At 51.9% G+C, this 17,330-nt stretch overlaps 1 protein-coding gene across 9 annotated transcripts in view; it reads left to right on the top strand.

The window, feature by feature from the left end:
- Nucleotides 1-17,330, top strand: part of CLEC16A (C-type lectin domain containing 16A) — a 210,302-nt gene that overhangs the window by 28,716 nt on the left and 164,256 nt on the right. For all 9 annotated transcript variants that reach the window (XM_051847427.2, XM_051847426.2, XM_051847428.2 and 6 more), the window contains 4 exons: nucleotides 1,076-1,199; nucleotides 3,666-3,840; nucleotides 5,168-5,221; nucleotides 8,891-9,004. In XM_051847427.2, the coding sequence (XP_051703387.1) occupies nucleotides 1,076-1,199; nucleotides 3,666-3,840; nucleotides 5,168-5,221; nucleotides 8,891-9,004 (467 nt within the window). The remainder of the gene's footprint in view (nucleotides 1-1,075; nucleotides 1,200-3,665; nucleotides 3,841-5,167; nucleotides 5,222-8,890; nucleotides 9,005-17,330) is intronic.

Here is a 17,330-nt window from a genome sequence, read left to right as displayed (position 1 = left end):
AACTGGAATTGCCTTTCAAAGGCCATGCCCTGGAAGTTGTGCCTGGTGCCAGGTCACTGCCTGGCTTTGGTCTTCTTGAGTCATGATCTTATTACTTGAGATGACCCTGAGTGGGGTGGGGTGCTCCCCAGGGACTCAGTCCAGCCTCGTTCTGCGAGGATATTCAGTTAAGAGCCTCTCCATCCAGAGTTGCAAACTGAGGGCTTGAAGGCAAGCCCAGCCCTCAGGCACGTCTCCATGGGCTTAGAGGGCTTTTGGAAGAGTACATAGTTGCCTGTCTTTAGAGCTTGGAAGATCTTGCACGACAGTCTGGGTTTCTGACTTGAGGATGGAGATCTGGCTCTTCCTGGACCTCGGTCCTGCCAGGCAGGAGTCAGCTGGAGCCAAAAAATAGCCACTCCTTTAGAAACTGAGGCCTGGACTCCCTGGCGCACACAGCGGGCTGGGGGCTTCCCTCCCGGGGCCACCTGGCAGGCTTCCGAGCTGCGAGCCCGGCCCGGGCGGGGGCCAGTCCCGCTGGCCTGCTCTGTTTCCTCGTGTTCTCCTCTAACCTGTGGATCTCGGGTTAGGCGCCTGCCGCCCCAGCTTGCTCTTCCTCTGCGCGCTGTCTCCCTTCCCGGTTCCTAACCCTGTTAATTGTTGTCTGTTTTTTGCCTTTCCTTCAATGACGATTCCCGTGTTCCTTATTCCAGTGTCATGTAAGTTTTTAACTTCTGGTTTTCTGCTTTCTTGACTTATCCTTACATGTAAATCAGGCAGCTGGCTTGAGAATGTGGGCATTCTCGTTGCAGTCCTAGTTAAATCCACTGCTGATATGCAGCCTGAACAAGGCACGACAAATGTTTAGCCCAACTGATTTATTTTAATAATTATAAAAATAGCATAAGCACTGCCTTGATAATTTTATGAATAAGATAAACATTTTCAAGTATTTCTAGGGAAGACAATTTCAGATTATAGCAGAGGGCTTTTTCAGTGTGGTTTTTTTTGGTTTGTTGGTTTTTTTTTTTTAATCTCTGCCAAGTTATTTTTGGTAGCTTGACTTTTTTTCCTTTTCTTTTGTGAATTTTCTCAGTGGATAACCAGGCCATGCTGCACTATATCAGAGATAAAACTGCTGTCCCGTACTTCTCCAACCTGGTCTGGTTCATCGGGAGCCACGTGATCGAGCTTGATAACTGTGTGCAGACTGACGAGGAGTAAGTGGCGTTCCCGGCATGCTGAGCAGGTAGCCGGGCGGCCGGCGGGGAGGAGCCGTGCTCCCCTGTGTGCAGGCAGAGCAGAGACTTCTGCAGAAGGTCCCGCTCGCCTGCTCGCTCAGCGGGAAGCTAACGAGGACTTAGAGGCCTCCTGGAGAGAGCAAGGGAGGTACATGCAGGCTCTCGGGCAGGGGGTCAGGTGATCCATCAGCTGGCGCACAGGTAATCAGACTCTGGTCCAGTAGAGTGACATTAGGCAGTAGGCAGGAGCAGAGTCCCGGCTCGTGCCCAGACACGGGTGAGCCTGCCAGCCTCGTGCTAAGGAACAGACACACAGGGCCACCCGTTGCCGGTTCGTTGGTATAAAATGCTCAGAAAGGCTGATCCTCAGGGTCTAGATGAGCAGGTCCTGGGGCGTGGGGTCGGGCAGAGAGGCGGCCCGGGGGCTGTGGGGAGCCGTGCCAGTGAGCGGAGGACTTCCTGCAGAGAGATGAGACTGTGCTCAAGGTGATTGTGAGGACAGTTGGACAACTGAGTAAGTTATTGTGTGTGTACTGTAAACGGGCAGATTTATGGTGTGTGAATTACATCTGTTTAAAAAAACACTCGAAGGTGGTGATTTTGTCCTCCTCTGCCTTGGCACTAAGTGCTTTGTGAGGGGGTATTTGGGAGGGAACACAGCTTCTCTGGCCTCTGCCTGCGAGACACCAGAAACACTCCTTCCCTAGTGTGAGAACCACAGATGTCTCTGGACATTGCCAAAGGCCCTCTTTAAGGCAAAAGTCCCGCTCAGTTGGGAACCACTGCCCCAGAGTGACAGCTGTGCCCAGGCCTGGTGGTCGGTGCTGCGAGATGGAGGCCAGGATGCTGGAGGGACCCAGGAGGGAGCTCAGAGGGAGAAGAGCAAGACAGCAACGGTGTTAGCGGTGCTGGGCAGGGAGCAAGGCCAGCTCGATGGCTGCTCCCTGGCATGTAGGGGAAGAGGAGCCCACGTGGACACCAACAGCCGTGGGTGCAAGATGTAACGTGCGGTCTTCTCTCGGCTCTGTAGGGAGCAGTCAGGAGTCCCACGCCAGTTACCCACAGCGACTACTGGGGCAGAGGTGGCAGGAACACAGCTCTGTCTCACGGGAGGCCCACAGATGGTGTCAGCATGGTGCAGTCATGAAACGGAGGGCCACGCAGATTCTGTAGGACATGGGGGAGCTACCTGCAGACAGAGCTCAGAGTGTTAGAAACTGTCTTGGCTGGAGGAGGGAGGGTGGTGGAGGCTGGGCCAGCAGCTGCTGTTCGGTGTCAGCAACTTTTCAATGCTACTTGAGTCTGAACCCATTTGCATACCCTACTTTGGTAAAATGTTTTTAATTAAAGTATCAAAAAGTGAAGTGCATTACATATCCTAATAAAAAATATCTCCCACGTATTTTATGGAGCAGGGCAAACGTGAAGCCTTGTGTACGAATGGTCATTATCTCGGGTACACTGTGGGTTCCTGTTAGACTTTCCAACATGGATTTACTATGCAATTTATTAAATATCTATTAAATATTTATTAAGTATCTTATTAAAATATAAGGGATATTACCTAAAATATTACCTAAAATAAAGTCAAAGACGTGGAGTTGATGCCGTTTTACAGCTAGATCCAGTCTAACACTTGCACTTTACACTGGCTGTCAGTAGAGAGGAGAATGTGGAAAAGCAGACTGGAGGCTACCAGCAGTCAAAGTGTTCATATTAGACGTCTGTCAGTGGTGGCATTATAGGAGCCTTTGATTTCTTTTGACTTTTATTTTCTTTTTAATGGTGCCTTTTGTAAAGTGACTGTCACTCAGAAGCTAATAGAAGCACAGTGTCTGACCCTAGCTAGATGGTGCTTTCGGTGGTGAAGGGACCCCCTGTTCCTAAGTGTGAGGCTGGCTCCAGGAGCCCTGTGTGCCTGCCACTGGTGTTGGAGGGACTGCCGCGGGGCAGAGGCCTGCGGGCAGGGACGTCACCTCCTCGCCCCATGTGCCACGTGCGTCTGGGGCCGGTGCTGCAGACGCAGCTGCTGAGCACAACTCCACCTTTGTGTTCCTTGGGAGCTTTGGATCACCAGGACTTGTTGCTGCAAGAGTGGTGCTTGTCCAAGTAGATGAGGTCTTGGCACGTGGCTAGTTGCCTCCCCTTGTGCTATGGATAGCTCTAAGCGCTGGGCTGGTTTTGCTTTGTTCACCCCATTTTTCTGGGCTGTGGTGAGGAGGGTGGTCCTAAGGCCCCCACACAACAGGGGACCCCAGGAGTCCCTGTTCATGTTCCCTTTGAGTGTCTCTGGGTAGGGGCTGGAGCCAGTGTCTCCTGATACTTGCTCACGTATTGGTAGTATGAGCGCACATGCACCCTTGACCGAGGTCCCAGGCTGGTGATTCTGGACCCAAAGGCTCTGCTCTTTGGCCTTGAGGCTGAGGCGGTCCTTTCTCCGTGCAGGCACAGGAACCGGGGGAAGCTGAGTGACCTGGTGGCCGAGCACCTGGACCACCTGCACTATCTCAACGACATCCTCATCATCAACTGCGAGTTCCTCAATGACGTGCTCACCGACCACCTGCTCAACAGGCTCTTCCTGCCCCTCTACGTGTACTCCCTGGAGAACCACGGCAAGGTGGGTCTGCAGCGTCGCCCTGCCAGGTGGTCGCCTTGCAAAGGGCCGCGGGCCGCAGGGGGTCCCTCCGAAGCTTCCTGATTTTCCTTTCCTTTCCTCCCCTTTCTGAGAGACGGGTGGGGTGGGAATTGTAAAGGGGAAGAGGAAAAGGCATCAGAAACACAGGCGAGCTGATGGGTTTAGGATTTCGGTTTCCGCCCATCCTTCCCAGAGGCCTCCTCCCGCCCGTGATTTTTCAGGTAGTTGCCAGAGCTGACTGACTTGCAGACGATCCCCACAGCAACCAAACTGGCACGGAATGAACGGGCAGGGACAGCACGCACTCGGGACGAGTTCCCAGGGTGGTGACTGCCCAGGGAGCGACTTGAGAGGCCCTGGGGGAGGGTGGGTGCAGGCCTGCAGGTACTCCCTCCCTGTCCCAGGGATTCTGGTTCAGCAGGTCAGGGTGGGGCCAGGAACCTGCACATCAACTGCTCCCTGGAGATGCTGTGCTGCTGATCCCAGGATGCTCCCATGAGACTCACTGCTTTAGGGAGCCGAGGTGGGGTGTGTGTGTCTCTGTCCAGTCCCTGCAGAGTTCAGAGGCTGCAGCAGGAAGTGGGAGCAGCCACCTGGTCACCGCGCAGGAGCTGCGGCTCCTGAGTCCCGAGGGGGTATCATCTTCCTTTGGGAATGAAGTGTGGGCACGCTTGCCACAAATCAATAAATGCAGAGTGATCACAGTTGCAGTTAGACCTGCCAGGGACAGCTCTGGTGGCAGAGGCCACGCCTGGGAATTGGAGGTTTCAGACCTGGATTCAAAGTCTGCCTCTTGCCTTTCCTAACTCTGTGACCTTGGATGAGTCATCACCCGCCCTGAGCCCGTCTCTTCAGCGGCAGGTGAGGGCCTGAAGGCCCCTCCTTCACAGGGTTCATGTGAGGTGAGGCGTCTTGGAGCTCGGAGTGATGAGGGCTTTTCTGAGCCCAGAGTGCACAGCCAGCCCGTCCCTGGCGTTTGCAGATTGCCTTCCCAAGAGTGGGCCACCTGGGCCCGCCTTCCCGCGGCTGGGGCAACTCAGGGAGCGCGTTCTGCTGGGTAGGCTTCTAACCCACGGGTAGTGTCGCAAGTGCTCAGGCAGGAAGGCAGCGGCCCTGCAAGCCGTGTGGCGTGGAGCTGGGCTGCGCGTGTCTGCCCAGTGGGTTTGTGACCAGCACCAGGGCAGCCCTAGTGTCGTGGACAACGCCAGGGCACAGGGTGTCTTTTGTTCAGACTACTCTGGTGTCATCATTCCGTGTGGCTTGCTTTTGTGACCTGGACTCCCCCTTTTCTTCCCCCCGACCTTCCCAGGGAGGAGAGCGGCCGAAGATCAGCCTGCCCGTGTCTCTCTATCTCCTGTCGCAGGTATGTTGACCCTGGCCTGGGTCCCGTGGAGCCGCTGCTCCAGAAAGCCCTCGTGTCACATTGCCCGTCTTCTCTCACAGGGTCCCCATCTCAAAGTGAGTAAGGGGCGTTCTGCGTGCCAGACACTGCGTAGGTATCCTCTTCACAGCAGGGGAGGGAAATGTAGAGAGAAGTGGAAAAGAAATTAAACTTTGCGTTGTGTATTTGATTTTTACCGCGAGACCCAAGATTTCCAACACAACGAGGGAGCCTTCTGACAGCCTGGATCTGTAGGCTGCCTGGCTCTTACTCACAAGGTTTTGAAATGGGCCCCCAAGCCATAGGACCCACCGTGAACATCCACACAGCAGCCTTGGTTTAGCAAACTTCCTGTTGCGAGGCTGTCGAAGATTTTGTTGTGGTTCTGGTTCCCAGATTATTGTCTGAAAGGGATGTTATAGCAGCCTCAGCTCCCAGATTTGTGTCTTGAGCCAATTTGTCTGTCTCCCCTCCTTAAACAAGTGTGTTTCCTTCTTGTAATTATGTAATATTTACAAGAAGGGAAAAACTCCATGGTGACTCAGTTACATAACTTTACAAATATTTTTATTACAAGCAGCGCCGACTCGCAGGCCATCTCATTAGACTGGCACGTAGTCAGATGTTTGGTCACAGCTCTGTGCCCCCTTCTGCAGTGGCCCCGGTATGTGTTTTCTTCGATGAGAGACTCCTCTAGCTGATATCCTGCCGTCATGAGCCGGGGGTGAAGCTGTCTCCCCCTTTGCCTGAACCACACACTGCAGCGGGCAGGCTGATGGGGATCAGGACGTGGGCTGACCACTGCTCACATCCTGGAGTCCCAGGGCTCTGTTTGCCCAGAGCTCTGCATGGTGCCGGCTCTCTCAATGCCCCTCTGTGCCGTGGAGCTTAGTATAAACCTCAGCCTCTCCTGGTGACTTTTTCTGCCGCCTCGTTACAAATCTGTAGGCATCTCCTGCTGTGGATTCTGGGAGGCTGGCAGGACTGAGGCTAGTTGCTCAGCCTCAGGAGTGCCATGGAAGGCACCTCGGGCCTCTGTAGCTGCCCGAGCCGCGCTCCGGCAGGGTCTTCTCCAGGGAACGTGGCTGGGACGTGAGTGGAGAGGGGTGGCATCTTCTTGCTGAGAGCCGTCTTTCTCTTGTTTCCTTAGTGAAGGACCAGTTGCCAGGCACCTAATTACTTGTTTCAATATCTGGCGAAAAACCTGGTCTGTAATTCAGTGTTCCTCAAAATTGAGTAATAGATCCTTTTTAAAGATAAAACAGCCCTCTCTCCCTTGCATTGTCATGTAGCTTAATTATAATGTGGCTTACATGTGTGAGAACCCAGAGCCAGGGATAATTCTTGAGTCCTTAAATCCCCTACTGCCCTATAAATCAGTGCATCCTTACAAATTATTTTTCAGGCACAGCTACAAAACCAGGAAAATTCACACTGGTGACATTAATTTAGTGTGGCAGGCGATGCTATCTGCCTGAGCCTGCTGCTGGCAGCCCAGCCCAGGTCTCCACTTGCACCCTGTGCGCTGCCGTGCACCTGCCGTGGTCCCCCCCCCCACCCCCCCACCCCCCGGTCATAGCCAGGAAAAGGAGCACAAGGTGCATCCTCGGGCAGGAATCACCGGGCTTTGTCCAGGGGCCCTAGTAGTGCGCAGAGAATGTCAGTGGATTGAATAACGGAATGAATAAGTGATCAGGTAAGGTCCCATTCATACAAGGTACATGACAGACATTTGTAGAAGGAATGCACTCGGTGATTGGGTTTGGTTTTGTAGTCTGATGGCAGTAATTTGGCTATGATAAAGGGAAAAACATTCATCATCCAGTGCTGGAGTGTGTGTCACAGCCCCAGACCTGGGGTAGCTTATTAGAGCCTGGGTGACAGCAAAGGGTTCCCTGTTTGTTTTTTAAAACAGATGTGCTTTTTTTGGTTAGATAGGTGCCACGTTTGGCTGTTCTTTTTTATGTAATTTGAGTTTAACTATTTACTTGAATAATAGTGTGCCACTGTTCAAGCAGTAGAAACATACCGTAAGGAAAAGTCGCCCACCCTCCTCCATCCCCAGGCACTCAAGTCATGCCCTGAGGGCGGCTCGTGTGAATTTCTGCCTTTCTTCTTTACTGGTTTTTGTTTGATTTTTCCATATATATATATATATATACACACACACACACACACACACACACACACACACACACATATATATGATTTATTTATTTACTTGAAAGTCAGAAGGGGAGGCAGAGAGAGAGAGAGAGAGAGGGTCTTCCATCCGCTGGTTCACTCTCCAATTGTCCACAATGGCTGGAGCTGTGCCGATGTGAACCCAGGAGCCAGGAGCTTCTTTCTGGTCTCCCACGTGGGTACACAGGCCCACGGGCTTGGGCCATCTTCTACTGCTTTCCCAGGCCATAGCAGAGAGCTGGATTGGAAGTGGAGCAGCCGGGACTTGAACCAGCGCCCATATGGGATGCCAGCACTGCAGGTGGCGGCTTTACCCACTAGGCCACAGTGCCGGCCCCAACAATATATTTTTTAATAAAAAAAAGTTTTTAAGGTTGCAAAGTTCAACCAGGTGAAAACCAAGTTTTCCTTCATTTTCAAGTCCTGGCTTCTGATTTCTAGCCCCAGAGACAACTACAATGCCAGGGTTTCCAGTGTCCTTCTGAGAGTTCTCTGCCCAGGGCTGTCAGCGGAGGTGGACATCTGGCAGTGTCTGGCAGTTTTCAGCTGTCGTGGCTGAGGGACAGGGTGCTGCTGGCATTTAGTGGGTAGAGGCCAGGGATGCTGCTAGATGCTTCTCTGTGCTGGGGCAGCCCCATGCCGCAGGATTAGAGCCCAAAATGTCAGTAGAGCCAACATTGAGAAACCCTGTTCTGTACATGTATAAATAAGCAAATACAAACACGCACACTGCCTATCTATATGCAAATGATGAAACCCACAGGCTGTGTTGCCTTTATATCTAAAACAGGAGGGCAGATGTGGCCAGAGCAGCTTTGCCAGACGGTTTGAATACTCTGGCTCCTGAAGCTGCCCCTAGGAACACTGGGCAACAGGGTGGGGTGGCAGGGCCGTCCCAGCCCAGAGCCTCTGATCTTTGCGTCTTGGTATAACTGGATCTGCCTTTGGCCTGGTGGCTTTTCTTCCCCTCTGTTTCCACACCTACCACCGCTGGCATGGAGTCCCAGAGCTAAATCTACCTCAGGGTCAGAGCTCATTCTAGCAACAGAATCTCCACGCAGGCTTTCCTCTGCCAGGTCCTTGATTGGAACAGAACTCCCCATTTCCCATATAAGTACGGATCGGGATGGTGCCTTCTGGTCTTAGCATAATTGAATTTGACGCTAAAATGCCCATGGAAAGGAAGGAGTGTGCTGGCTTGGCTGTTCCTTTCCCACATCGTTCTGCTTCTGCCAGATCTGGCTTCCCCCAGTCATGAGGGACAGTCTTGCATTAATCCACTTCCTTCCGAGGAAGAGCCACCAGCCAAGGGTCTGAAGGAGAAGCCAACTTCAGCGGAGTAGAACTGATCCTCCTGAACGTGGCCCGGCTTTGCATTGCCGCTTCACACAGGGCTTCTGGGCTCCAGGAAGGAAGGGTGGAAGACTGTACACATTAAGGCAAATCCCGTTTCTTCTTTCTCACCAGGTCTTCCTAATTATACATCACGCACCGCTGGTGAACTCCTTAGCTGAAGTCATTCTGAACGGTGATCTGTCTGAGATGTACGCAAAGGCTGAGCAGGATGTTCAGAGAAGCTCTGTAAGTCATTAGTCGTGATAAGAAGCCACCGCTGGTTTTGTTAATCTGTGTGTTTCTCTGAAATCAGAAGCCAACATTCTGCTTCCACAGTGACGGTGAGGCTTGAGCTGGTCTGGGATAGAAGGAGCCTAATCGAGGTCTTGAAATGCACAACTGGAAAACCTGGGGTCAGCTGTTAAGAGGGGGTTTGATTGATCATGTATCATTGAGCGTTGCGTTGTGTTACTCAGTGAGACACAGTGAGACACAGTGTCTAAGACACGATGTCTTCAGAGGTTGTCCGGCGATGCTGGAGGCCTCCTGTGAGACAGTAGGGCGTGGAGGGGACTGGGCAGTTGGAGAGCACAGGCCTCCTTGGTTATCAGCGGCTGTTCTGCAGGAATGTGCATGTAGTATTGTCAGGTTTTCTCACGTTTCCAAATCTGCATTTTACACAAAATCTCTAGTTTTAAGTTATCAGTGAGCTATGGAGCACGTGTGTGGTCTGCAGGAGCGTGGTTATGCTTTGTGCCCTACTGAAGGCAAGCACCTGGTGGAAGGCAAGCATTGTGACCGCTCCCTGGGCTCCCCAGCGTGTCCTCTCTGTCTTTACTGCCATCCCTCCTGTCCTCTGGCTCATCTGTCCTGAGCTCCACGCCAGCTCGGTGTTGCTCCATGCACTTTTCCCTCAGTGTGCTCTGTGTTCTTGCCTCTGTACCTGTGCCTCTATCATACATCCAGCCAAGGAAGCCCCAGTGCCTGGCCCCCTTTTGTAACCATCTCACCCTCTCCAAGCACCGTGAAGCAGGCAGTTTGCCTGGGATCGGATTGGCTGCTGTGTGGGCTTGGCCTCCTTGTCCGAGATGAACACAGAGTGCTGTGTACGGGGCGTTTCCTACGGAGTCTGTCTCTGCAGCTGGGGGCTCTGGTAGACACCACGCAGATTTTTTTTTTTTTTTTTTTTGACAGGCAGAGTGGATAGTGAGAGAGAGAGACAGAGAGAAAGGTCTTCCTTTTGCCCTTGGTTCACCCTCCAATGGCCGCCATGGCTGGCGCGCTGCGGCCGGCGCACCGCGCTGATCAGAAGGCAGGAGCCAGGTGCTTCTCCTGGTCTCCCATGGGGTGGGTGCAGGGCCCAAGCACTTGGGCCATCCTCCACTGCACTCCCGGGCCACAGCAGAGAGCTGGCCTGGAAGAGGGGCAACCGGGACAGAATCCGGCGCCCTGACCGGGACTAGAACCCGGTGTGCCGGCTCCGCTAGGTGGAGGATTAGCCTATTGAGCCGCGGCGCCGGCTACCACGCAGATTTAAGGGCCAGGCTCACCCTGGGACAGGAGCCTCTGTTGCACACCTGGATGAGTGAGTGGGATGTCATCCTAGAGGTGAAAGACTGGTACTGCATGGACGACATTATAAGAATCCTCTGTCCTGAGTTTTCTAGTGTCCAGTGGTCTCACCAGGCCTTTGAAAAGGTTCCCGGAAACTTTGCATCCTTACTGATGGGAATGTTAGCCCAGCTGCGTTGAATAGGGTCTTTTTCTGGCTGCCATCTGGCCTATCCTTTCTTGATTTGTTCAGCAAGTGTTTATAAGTCCTCTCTTTGGGCCAGGCATCTTGCTAGCTCTGGGGATGTGCAGTCATAAATCGTCTCTGTTGCGTTGGAGCTTCGCATAAAGTAGGAGAACAGATGTGGGGCGCACAGACAAGCAGGGGTACTATCTCAGCCCTCACACATGCTCTGTCAGGGTGGGAGAGCATCTGGTGAGTGGGCTCAACCTGCAGGGAAATGAGCGGTGTGGGGCAGGAGACGCCCCAGTGGCCCATCTCATGACAACACGTGGTCTGGACAGCGCGCCACTGACGCAGTGTCTGTGTCTCTGGAGATAATTTCCTGCAGTCTCTCCAACTAGCTTTTGCCAAATGAAAGCAAGCAACAGGATGCTGAGGCCATGTGCCCTGCCAACTGGGTGACCCTGAGCAAGTGTTTCACCCCATTTGGAAAACAGGGAGAGTGAGTCTGGCTCTGGAGGCTGTTGGTGCGGTGGGGAGAACCTGTATTTACAGAGCGTATCAGAATGTCCAACAGCTGGCAACCAGCCCATCACACCTGTTTGGTTTACTCTTTGGAGCTTTAGATTTTTGTTTATTTATTTGAAATGTAGAGTTACAGACAGTGAGAGGGAGAGACAGAAAGGTCTTCCATTTGCTGTTTCACTTTCCAAATGGCTGCAGCAACTTGAGCTGAGCTGAGCCGAGCCGAGCCGAAGCCAGGAGCACCTTTTTTTTTTTTTTTTTTTTTTTTTTTTAGATTTGTGTATTTATTTGAAAGTCAGAGTTACATGTTACACAGAGAAGGAGAGGCAGAGGCGCAGAGAGAGAGGTCTTCCATCCACTGATTCACTCCGCAATTGGCCGCAATGGCCAGAGCTGTGCTGATCTGAAGCCAGGAGCCAGGAGCTTCTTCCATGTCTCCCATGTGGGTACACGGGCCCAAGGGTTTGGGCCATCTTCTTCTGTTTTCCCAGGCCACAGCAGAGAGCTGGACTGGAAGTGGAGCAGCCGGGACTTGAACCGGCGCTTTACCCGCTACGCCACAGTGCCGGTCCCAACCAGAAGCTTTTTCCGTGTCTCCCACATGGGTGCAGGGGCCCAAGCACTTGGGCCGTTTTCTACTGCTTTCCCAGACCATAACAGAGAGCTGGATCAGAAGAGGAGCAACCGGGACTAGAATCAGTGCCCATGTGGGATGCCAGCACTGCAGGTGGAGGATTAATCTGCACCACAGTGTCGGCCCCTCTTAGGAGCTTTAAAAGAGTACTTTATGAACTGCCAACATTGAATTTAGGAAGTTTCACATAAAGTCTGGATTTCTGGAGTTTCTTGGACAGTCAGAAGATCTGTTCCCCATTGTGCACGTGTTTCTGCAGGAAGCTCACAGGGCCATGTGTTCACCATTAACTTGGCCTCGTCTGCACCCAGCCTGCTACTGACACTCCATCTACAGTCATAACAGTCTGAGATGGAGGGGCTCCCTTTGCACTTTGTGTGTCTAGTGTTTCCCAGACCCTGCGATAGGCTAAGGTTTCATCACAGTAAGACAGTGGTGCAGTGCCAAAGTTCAACTTGGTGTTTTTTTTTTTTTTTAAAGATTTATTTATTTATTTGAAAGGCAGAGTTATAAAGAAGCAGAGGCAGAAAGAGAGGGTGTGGGGGGCAGAAATCTTCCATCCACTGGTTCACTCAGCAATGGCTGGAGCTGAGCTGATTCAAAGCCAGGAGCCAGAAGCTTCTTCTGGGTCTCCCACGTGGATGCAGGGACCCAAGGACTTGAGCCATCTTCCACTGTTTTCCCAGGCCACAGCAGAGAGCTGGATCGGAAGTGGAGCAGCTGGGACTCTAACTGGTGCCCATATGGGATGCTGGCACTGCAGGAGGCAGCTTTACCCATTGTGCCATAGCCCTGGCACCAGACTTGATGTTCTAAGAGAAGAACCCAGAGATATAGTGGGGGCTCTGGGTTGTAAGGGTTTTATGATTGAGATTTTTTTACATTTTTATTTACTAGAGAGAAAGAGAGCACTCCTATCCTGTTATTCATTCTCCAAATGACGACAACAGCTGGGGCTGGCCCGGGGCTGAAGCCAGGAGCCGGGAACTCAATCCAGATCTCCCTTGTAGGTGTCAGGGACCCAAATGCTTGAGCTGTTACCACTGCCTCCCAGGGTCTGCATGATCAGGAAGCCGGAATCAGGAGCTGGAGTTGGGAGTCAGACCCCAGTTGTCTGATGTGAGATGCAAGTGTTGTTTCACTGCTAGGCTACATGTCCACTCCTACAGGAGTTTTTAAAATTGAAGCAAGAACACTTAAATGAGGTTTTTTCTTTTGGTGTGCATCATATATTATTGTTGCTTGTAGGCCATTTTTGCCAGCAGATCTCTAGAACTCACCCATCATGAAGTCCAGTGCACTGTCCACGTGCTGCTGAGCCACCTGCATAACCGGAACTTGGTACCACTGAACAGCAGCTCCCTGTTTCCCCTAGGCCCAGCCCCTGCAGCCACCACTCTGCTCTCTGCTTCTCGAAGTTTAATGATCTTAGATACCTCATATAAGTAGGGCCATGCAGTATCTGTCTTTCTGCCCTTGGCCTAGATCGTTTGCTTAGTATCCTCCTGAGTTGAACCATGGTGTTTCCTCCTTTTTTTTTTTTTTTTTTTTTTTTAATGCGTTTATTTATTTGGAAGGCAGAGGAACAGAGAGAAAGAAAGAGAGTAGTGTGGACAGACCAGGTGATCTCCCCTATGCTGGTTTTCTACTCAAATGCCTGCAACAGGTGGGACTGGGTCAGGCCAAAGCTAGGAGCCAGGAACTCAATCTGGATTTCCCACATGGGTGGCGGGAACCCAACCACTTGAGTCATTACTTGCTGCTTCCCAAGGTGCATAGTGGCAGGATGTTGGAATCAGGAGGGGAACTGGGACTTGAACTCAGGCATTCCTGTATGGGATATGATTGACTTTAACCACCATGCCAAATGCCTTCCTCTTCCTTTTTATTTTTTTTAAAGATTTTATTTATTTATTTGAAAGAGTGACAGAAAGAGAGGGAGAGACAGAGAGATCTTGTATCTACTGGTTCCCTCCCAAAATGCTACAATAGCCAGGGCTTGTCTAGGCTGAACAGGAGCCAGGAATTCCATCTGGGTTTCCCACAGAACCCAGGTGCTTGCACCATCTCCTGCTGCCTTCCCAGGAGCATTCGCCGGGATTGGAAGCGGAGTAACAGGACTCTAACCTGCACTCCGATACGGGATGTGGGTGCCTCAAGGAGTAACTTGACCTGCTGCAGCGCAATTCCCACCCTCTTCCTTCTTCCTTCTTCCTTTTTAAAGGCTGAGTAATATTCCATTACAAGTGACTATCCCATTTTCTTCATCTGTTCATCTTCCAGTATGCAGTTGTTTAATTGAATTTTTTATTGAGAGTTGTAGATTCACAGAGAGATCTTCCCCCATGTCTCTCACTGCCAACAGCTTGCAGAAGTCTGGTACCGTGTCACAAGTGGAATACTGACACTGATAACGAGGGGTCTGCACATTGTGCAGATTGAGCACATTGCAGAAGGTCCCTGGCACCCTCCACTTAGGGTACGTGCTTCAGTGGGACCTTCCTACCCCAAGGCGCGTGTAGGAGAATTGGTCTCTCCCCCTGTGGGCCTCGTCTTGGGGCAAAGGTCCTGCCTCCACCGTGAGAGACACACAGCCTGTCTTCAGGACCTGCTCGTTGGTTGTGGTGGGCTCCTGAACTGAAAATGAAGCTCTTTCTGAAAGAAAGAATCTCCAGCTCAAGTGAAAGTGTCGGCTCCCCACTTCCGGTTAGGGACGGCTGGTTGCAGTTTGCTGGTTCAAGCCGGGCGCAAGGTGAATGCCGCCCGTGAGTTGTGTGACAGCAGTCCTGGTGAGATTCACCTTCCCTCCCTGTGAGCTAGAAGTCTCCTGTTGCTTCCTGCCTAACTCGGATGTGGTTTGATCAGACTTGTTTTAAGTTTCTTGGTCTTTTTTAACCTACTTTCTCCTTCCCGTAATTTGTAGATAAGTTACTGGTATTGCTTCATTTTTACCAGCAGACCTTTCACAAAACCAAACCAAAATTGGAGAGAGAGAAGCAGAGGGGAGAGCAGAGTCATTTAAAAGGACTGTAATTTAGGGTTAAATTTAAAACACATCAGCATGCTTAGATAAATGTCTAATTGAAATTCGTCTGTGCATTAAAATCATATGGTTCCTGCTAAGGGGCGGTTCTCACTGAATTCTGCCGCAGGATAGACAGTATTTCTTGCCTGGAGAAACAGTAACTCTGAAGCTGCCAGCGTCACGTTTTGGCCGAGTGAGCAGACAGGGTAGCGTGTGGGGGTCTGCGTCACTCTCGCAGGTGTTTTGCTTGAAGGATTTGTCCCACACTGGCTCACTGAGGAACGGCTGCTTCCGCGTTGGCGCTGTCTCATTCGCTCCTTCGGCAGGCATCTGTTGGGTGCTTGCGCTGGGAGATCAGCATTGTGGGGGAGCCCAGGAAAGGGACAGCCCTGTCCCCACTGGGCTTTCCACCACGGGCGTGGGGGCCGTGGCCAGGAGATGCCTGGTGGCCTGTGCTCTCACGGGGCTTGCCAGAGATGCGGAGCAGGAACGAGTGACTCAGTGGGCAAGGCTCTCAAGGGCTCTTGGCACCTTCTCGTAAGGGCTCCCAGGGCCTGCCCTGCGGTGCCACCTTCTCTGTGCCCGAGGCAGCGTTTGCGGAGAGCCGGAGGGGTTGTTTCCAGTGGCGCCCGCGAGGCCGCTGAAGGCTCTGGAGCCAGACCGCTGTGCTCTCAGGGCCCAGCTCCGCTTCTGTAGGTCCTGGCTGGGGTATTGACCTTGCAGGCCTCAGTTTCCTCACCTCTACGGGGGGAGTAACAAGAATGGGCTTGTGATGAGGAGTAAATACCGTGCAAAGTGCTTGTTGCAAAGCCTAGCACCCACTGTGGGCAGATTTCAGATGTGGAATTACAGATGCTCCTCAACGTCTGCTGGAGTCCATCCCGAGAAATCTGTGTCAGCTTGGAAATGTGGCGTGGCAAGAAATGCACTTAAATCACCTCATCTGCTGAACCTCAGAGCTCGGCCTAGCCTGCACTAAACGTGCGCAGAACAGTCACACTGACATACAGTTGGGCAAAATCATGCATGGCGTCCCATATTAGAGTGCTGATTCAAGACCTGGCTAGGGGCTGGTGCCGTGGCTTAGCGAGTAAAGCTGCTGCCTGCAGTGCCGGCGTAACATATGAGCGCCAGCTCAAGTCCCGGCTGCTCCACTTCTGATCCGGCTCTCTGCCTTGGCCTGGGAAAGCATTAGAAGATGGCCCAAGTCCTTGGGCCCCTGCACCTGCGTGGGAGACCTGGAAGAAGCTCCTGGCTTCTGGCTTCAAATCGGCACAGCTTCAGCTGTTGTGGCCATTTGGGAAGTGAACCAGCGGATGGAAGACCTATCCCTCTCTATTTGCCTCTGCCTCTCTGTAACTCTGCCTTTCAAATAAATACTATTTTTTTTTTAAAGACTTGTCTACTTGGCTTCTGACCCAGCTTCCTGCTAATGCACCTGGAAAGGCAGCACTAGTACTTGGATCTCTGCCATCTATGTGGGAAACGAGATTGGAGTTCCTGGCTCCTGGGTTTACCCTGGCCTCAACCTGGCTTTTTAGGCCATTTGGGGAGTGAAGCAGTAGATAGGAGATCTTTCTCTATCTCTGTTTCTCTGGCTGTCACTGTGTTTTTCACATAAATAAATATTTTTAAAAACCTATCATACTACTAGGTACTGAAAAAAAAATAGTTGATAGAGAGTAAAAAAAAATCCTCTAATGCCAAGTGGATTGTGTCACAGTGTTGAATATCTCGTATCATGTATTGAATACTGAACTGAACTGAAGAGCAGAATGGTTGTTCTGTATTGTTAGCCCAGGAAAAGGTCACAATTCAGCATTTGGAGCAGGCTTCCTACTGAACGTGCAGGGGTTCACAGCATCGTGAAATCTCAAACCCACAAGACAGATGGGCACTTACCTTAGTGCGTAAGACACCAGCTAAGATGCCAGTGCCCCGCATCCCATTCCTGGATTCAGTAAGCGCCTCTGACTCTGACTCTAGACTCCAGCTTATGGCTGATATAGACCCTGGGAGGCTGCAGCGATGGCTCAAGAAATTGGATTCCTGGCTTCTGGCTGTGGCCCAACCAAGTCCTGGCCTTTGTGGGCATTTGGGAAGTGAACCAGCAGATGGGAGCTCTCTCCCTGGTGAGTGAGGAGCTGTCTATGTGAGGACCTTAGTTTCTGAGGCTGAGCATCCCCTCACACCCTGCTTGGAACCTCCCTTCCTGGCTTCCCAGGGGTCTCTGGAATGAGGAATCGGGAAGCAAGCACAGCGCGTCCCTTGGGGAGGTGCCTCCTGACCAGACACAGACGCAGGGAGAGAAGTTTTAGCAACGATGACAGCAGTGACCATGACAGAGACAGCACTAATATTAAACGTCACCATTGACTGACAGTGGCTGAGCCCTCTGTGTGTATGTGGTGCACTTCAACCCAGCTGGCCCCAGACTGAATCTCTAAAACGTGCAGGTCTTTGATTGCTAATGTGTGTGTTTGCATGGTGGTTGGCTGGGAATTCAGGATGGGATGTAAGGATTCTGGGCACAATAGGCTTGCTTGTCCCCAAATAAAGATGTTGACCATCCCTCTGTAGGTGCCGGTTTGGCTCGTTGTAGAGGTCCCCACATGATTCCCTGCTGATCCAGAAGAGTGAGTGTAAACAGAAA

Source organism: Oryctolagus cuniculus, chromosome 19, assembly GCF_964237555.1.
Source record: "Oryctolagus cuniculus chromosome 19, mOryCun1.1, whole genome shotgun sequence".
In the NCBI taxonomy this organism is placed as follows: domain Eukaryota; kingdom Metazoa; phylum Chordata; class Mammalia; order Lagomorpha; family Leporidae; genus Oryctolagus; species Oryctolagus cuniculus.
The sequence above is the reverse complement of the archived record's forward strand: the minus strand, read 5'-3'. Positions and strand labels throughout refer to the sequence as shown.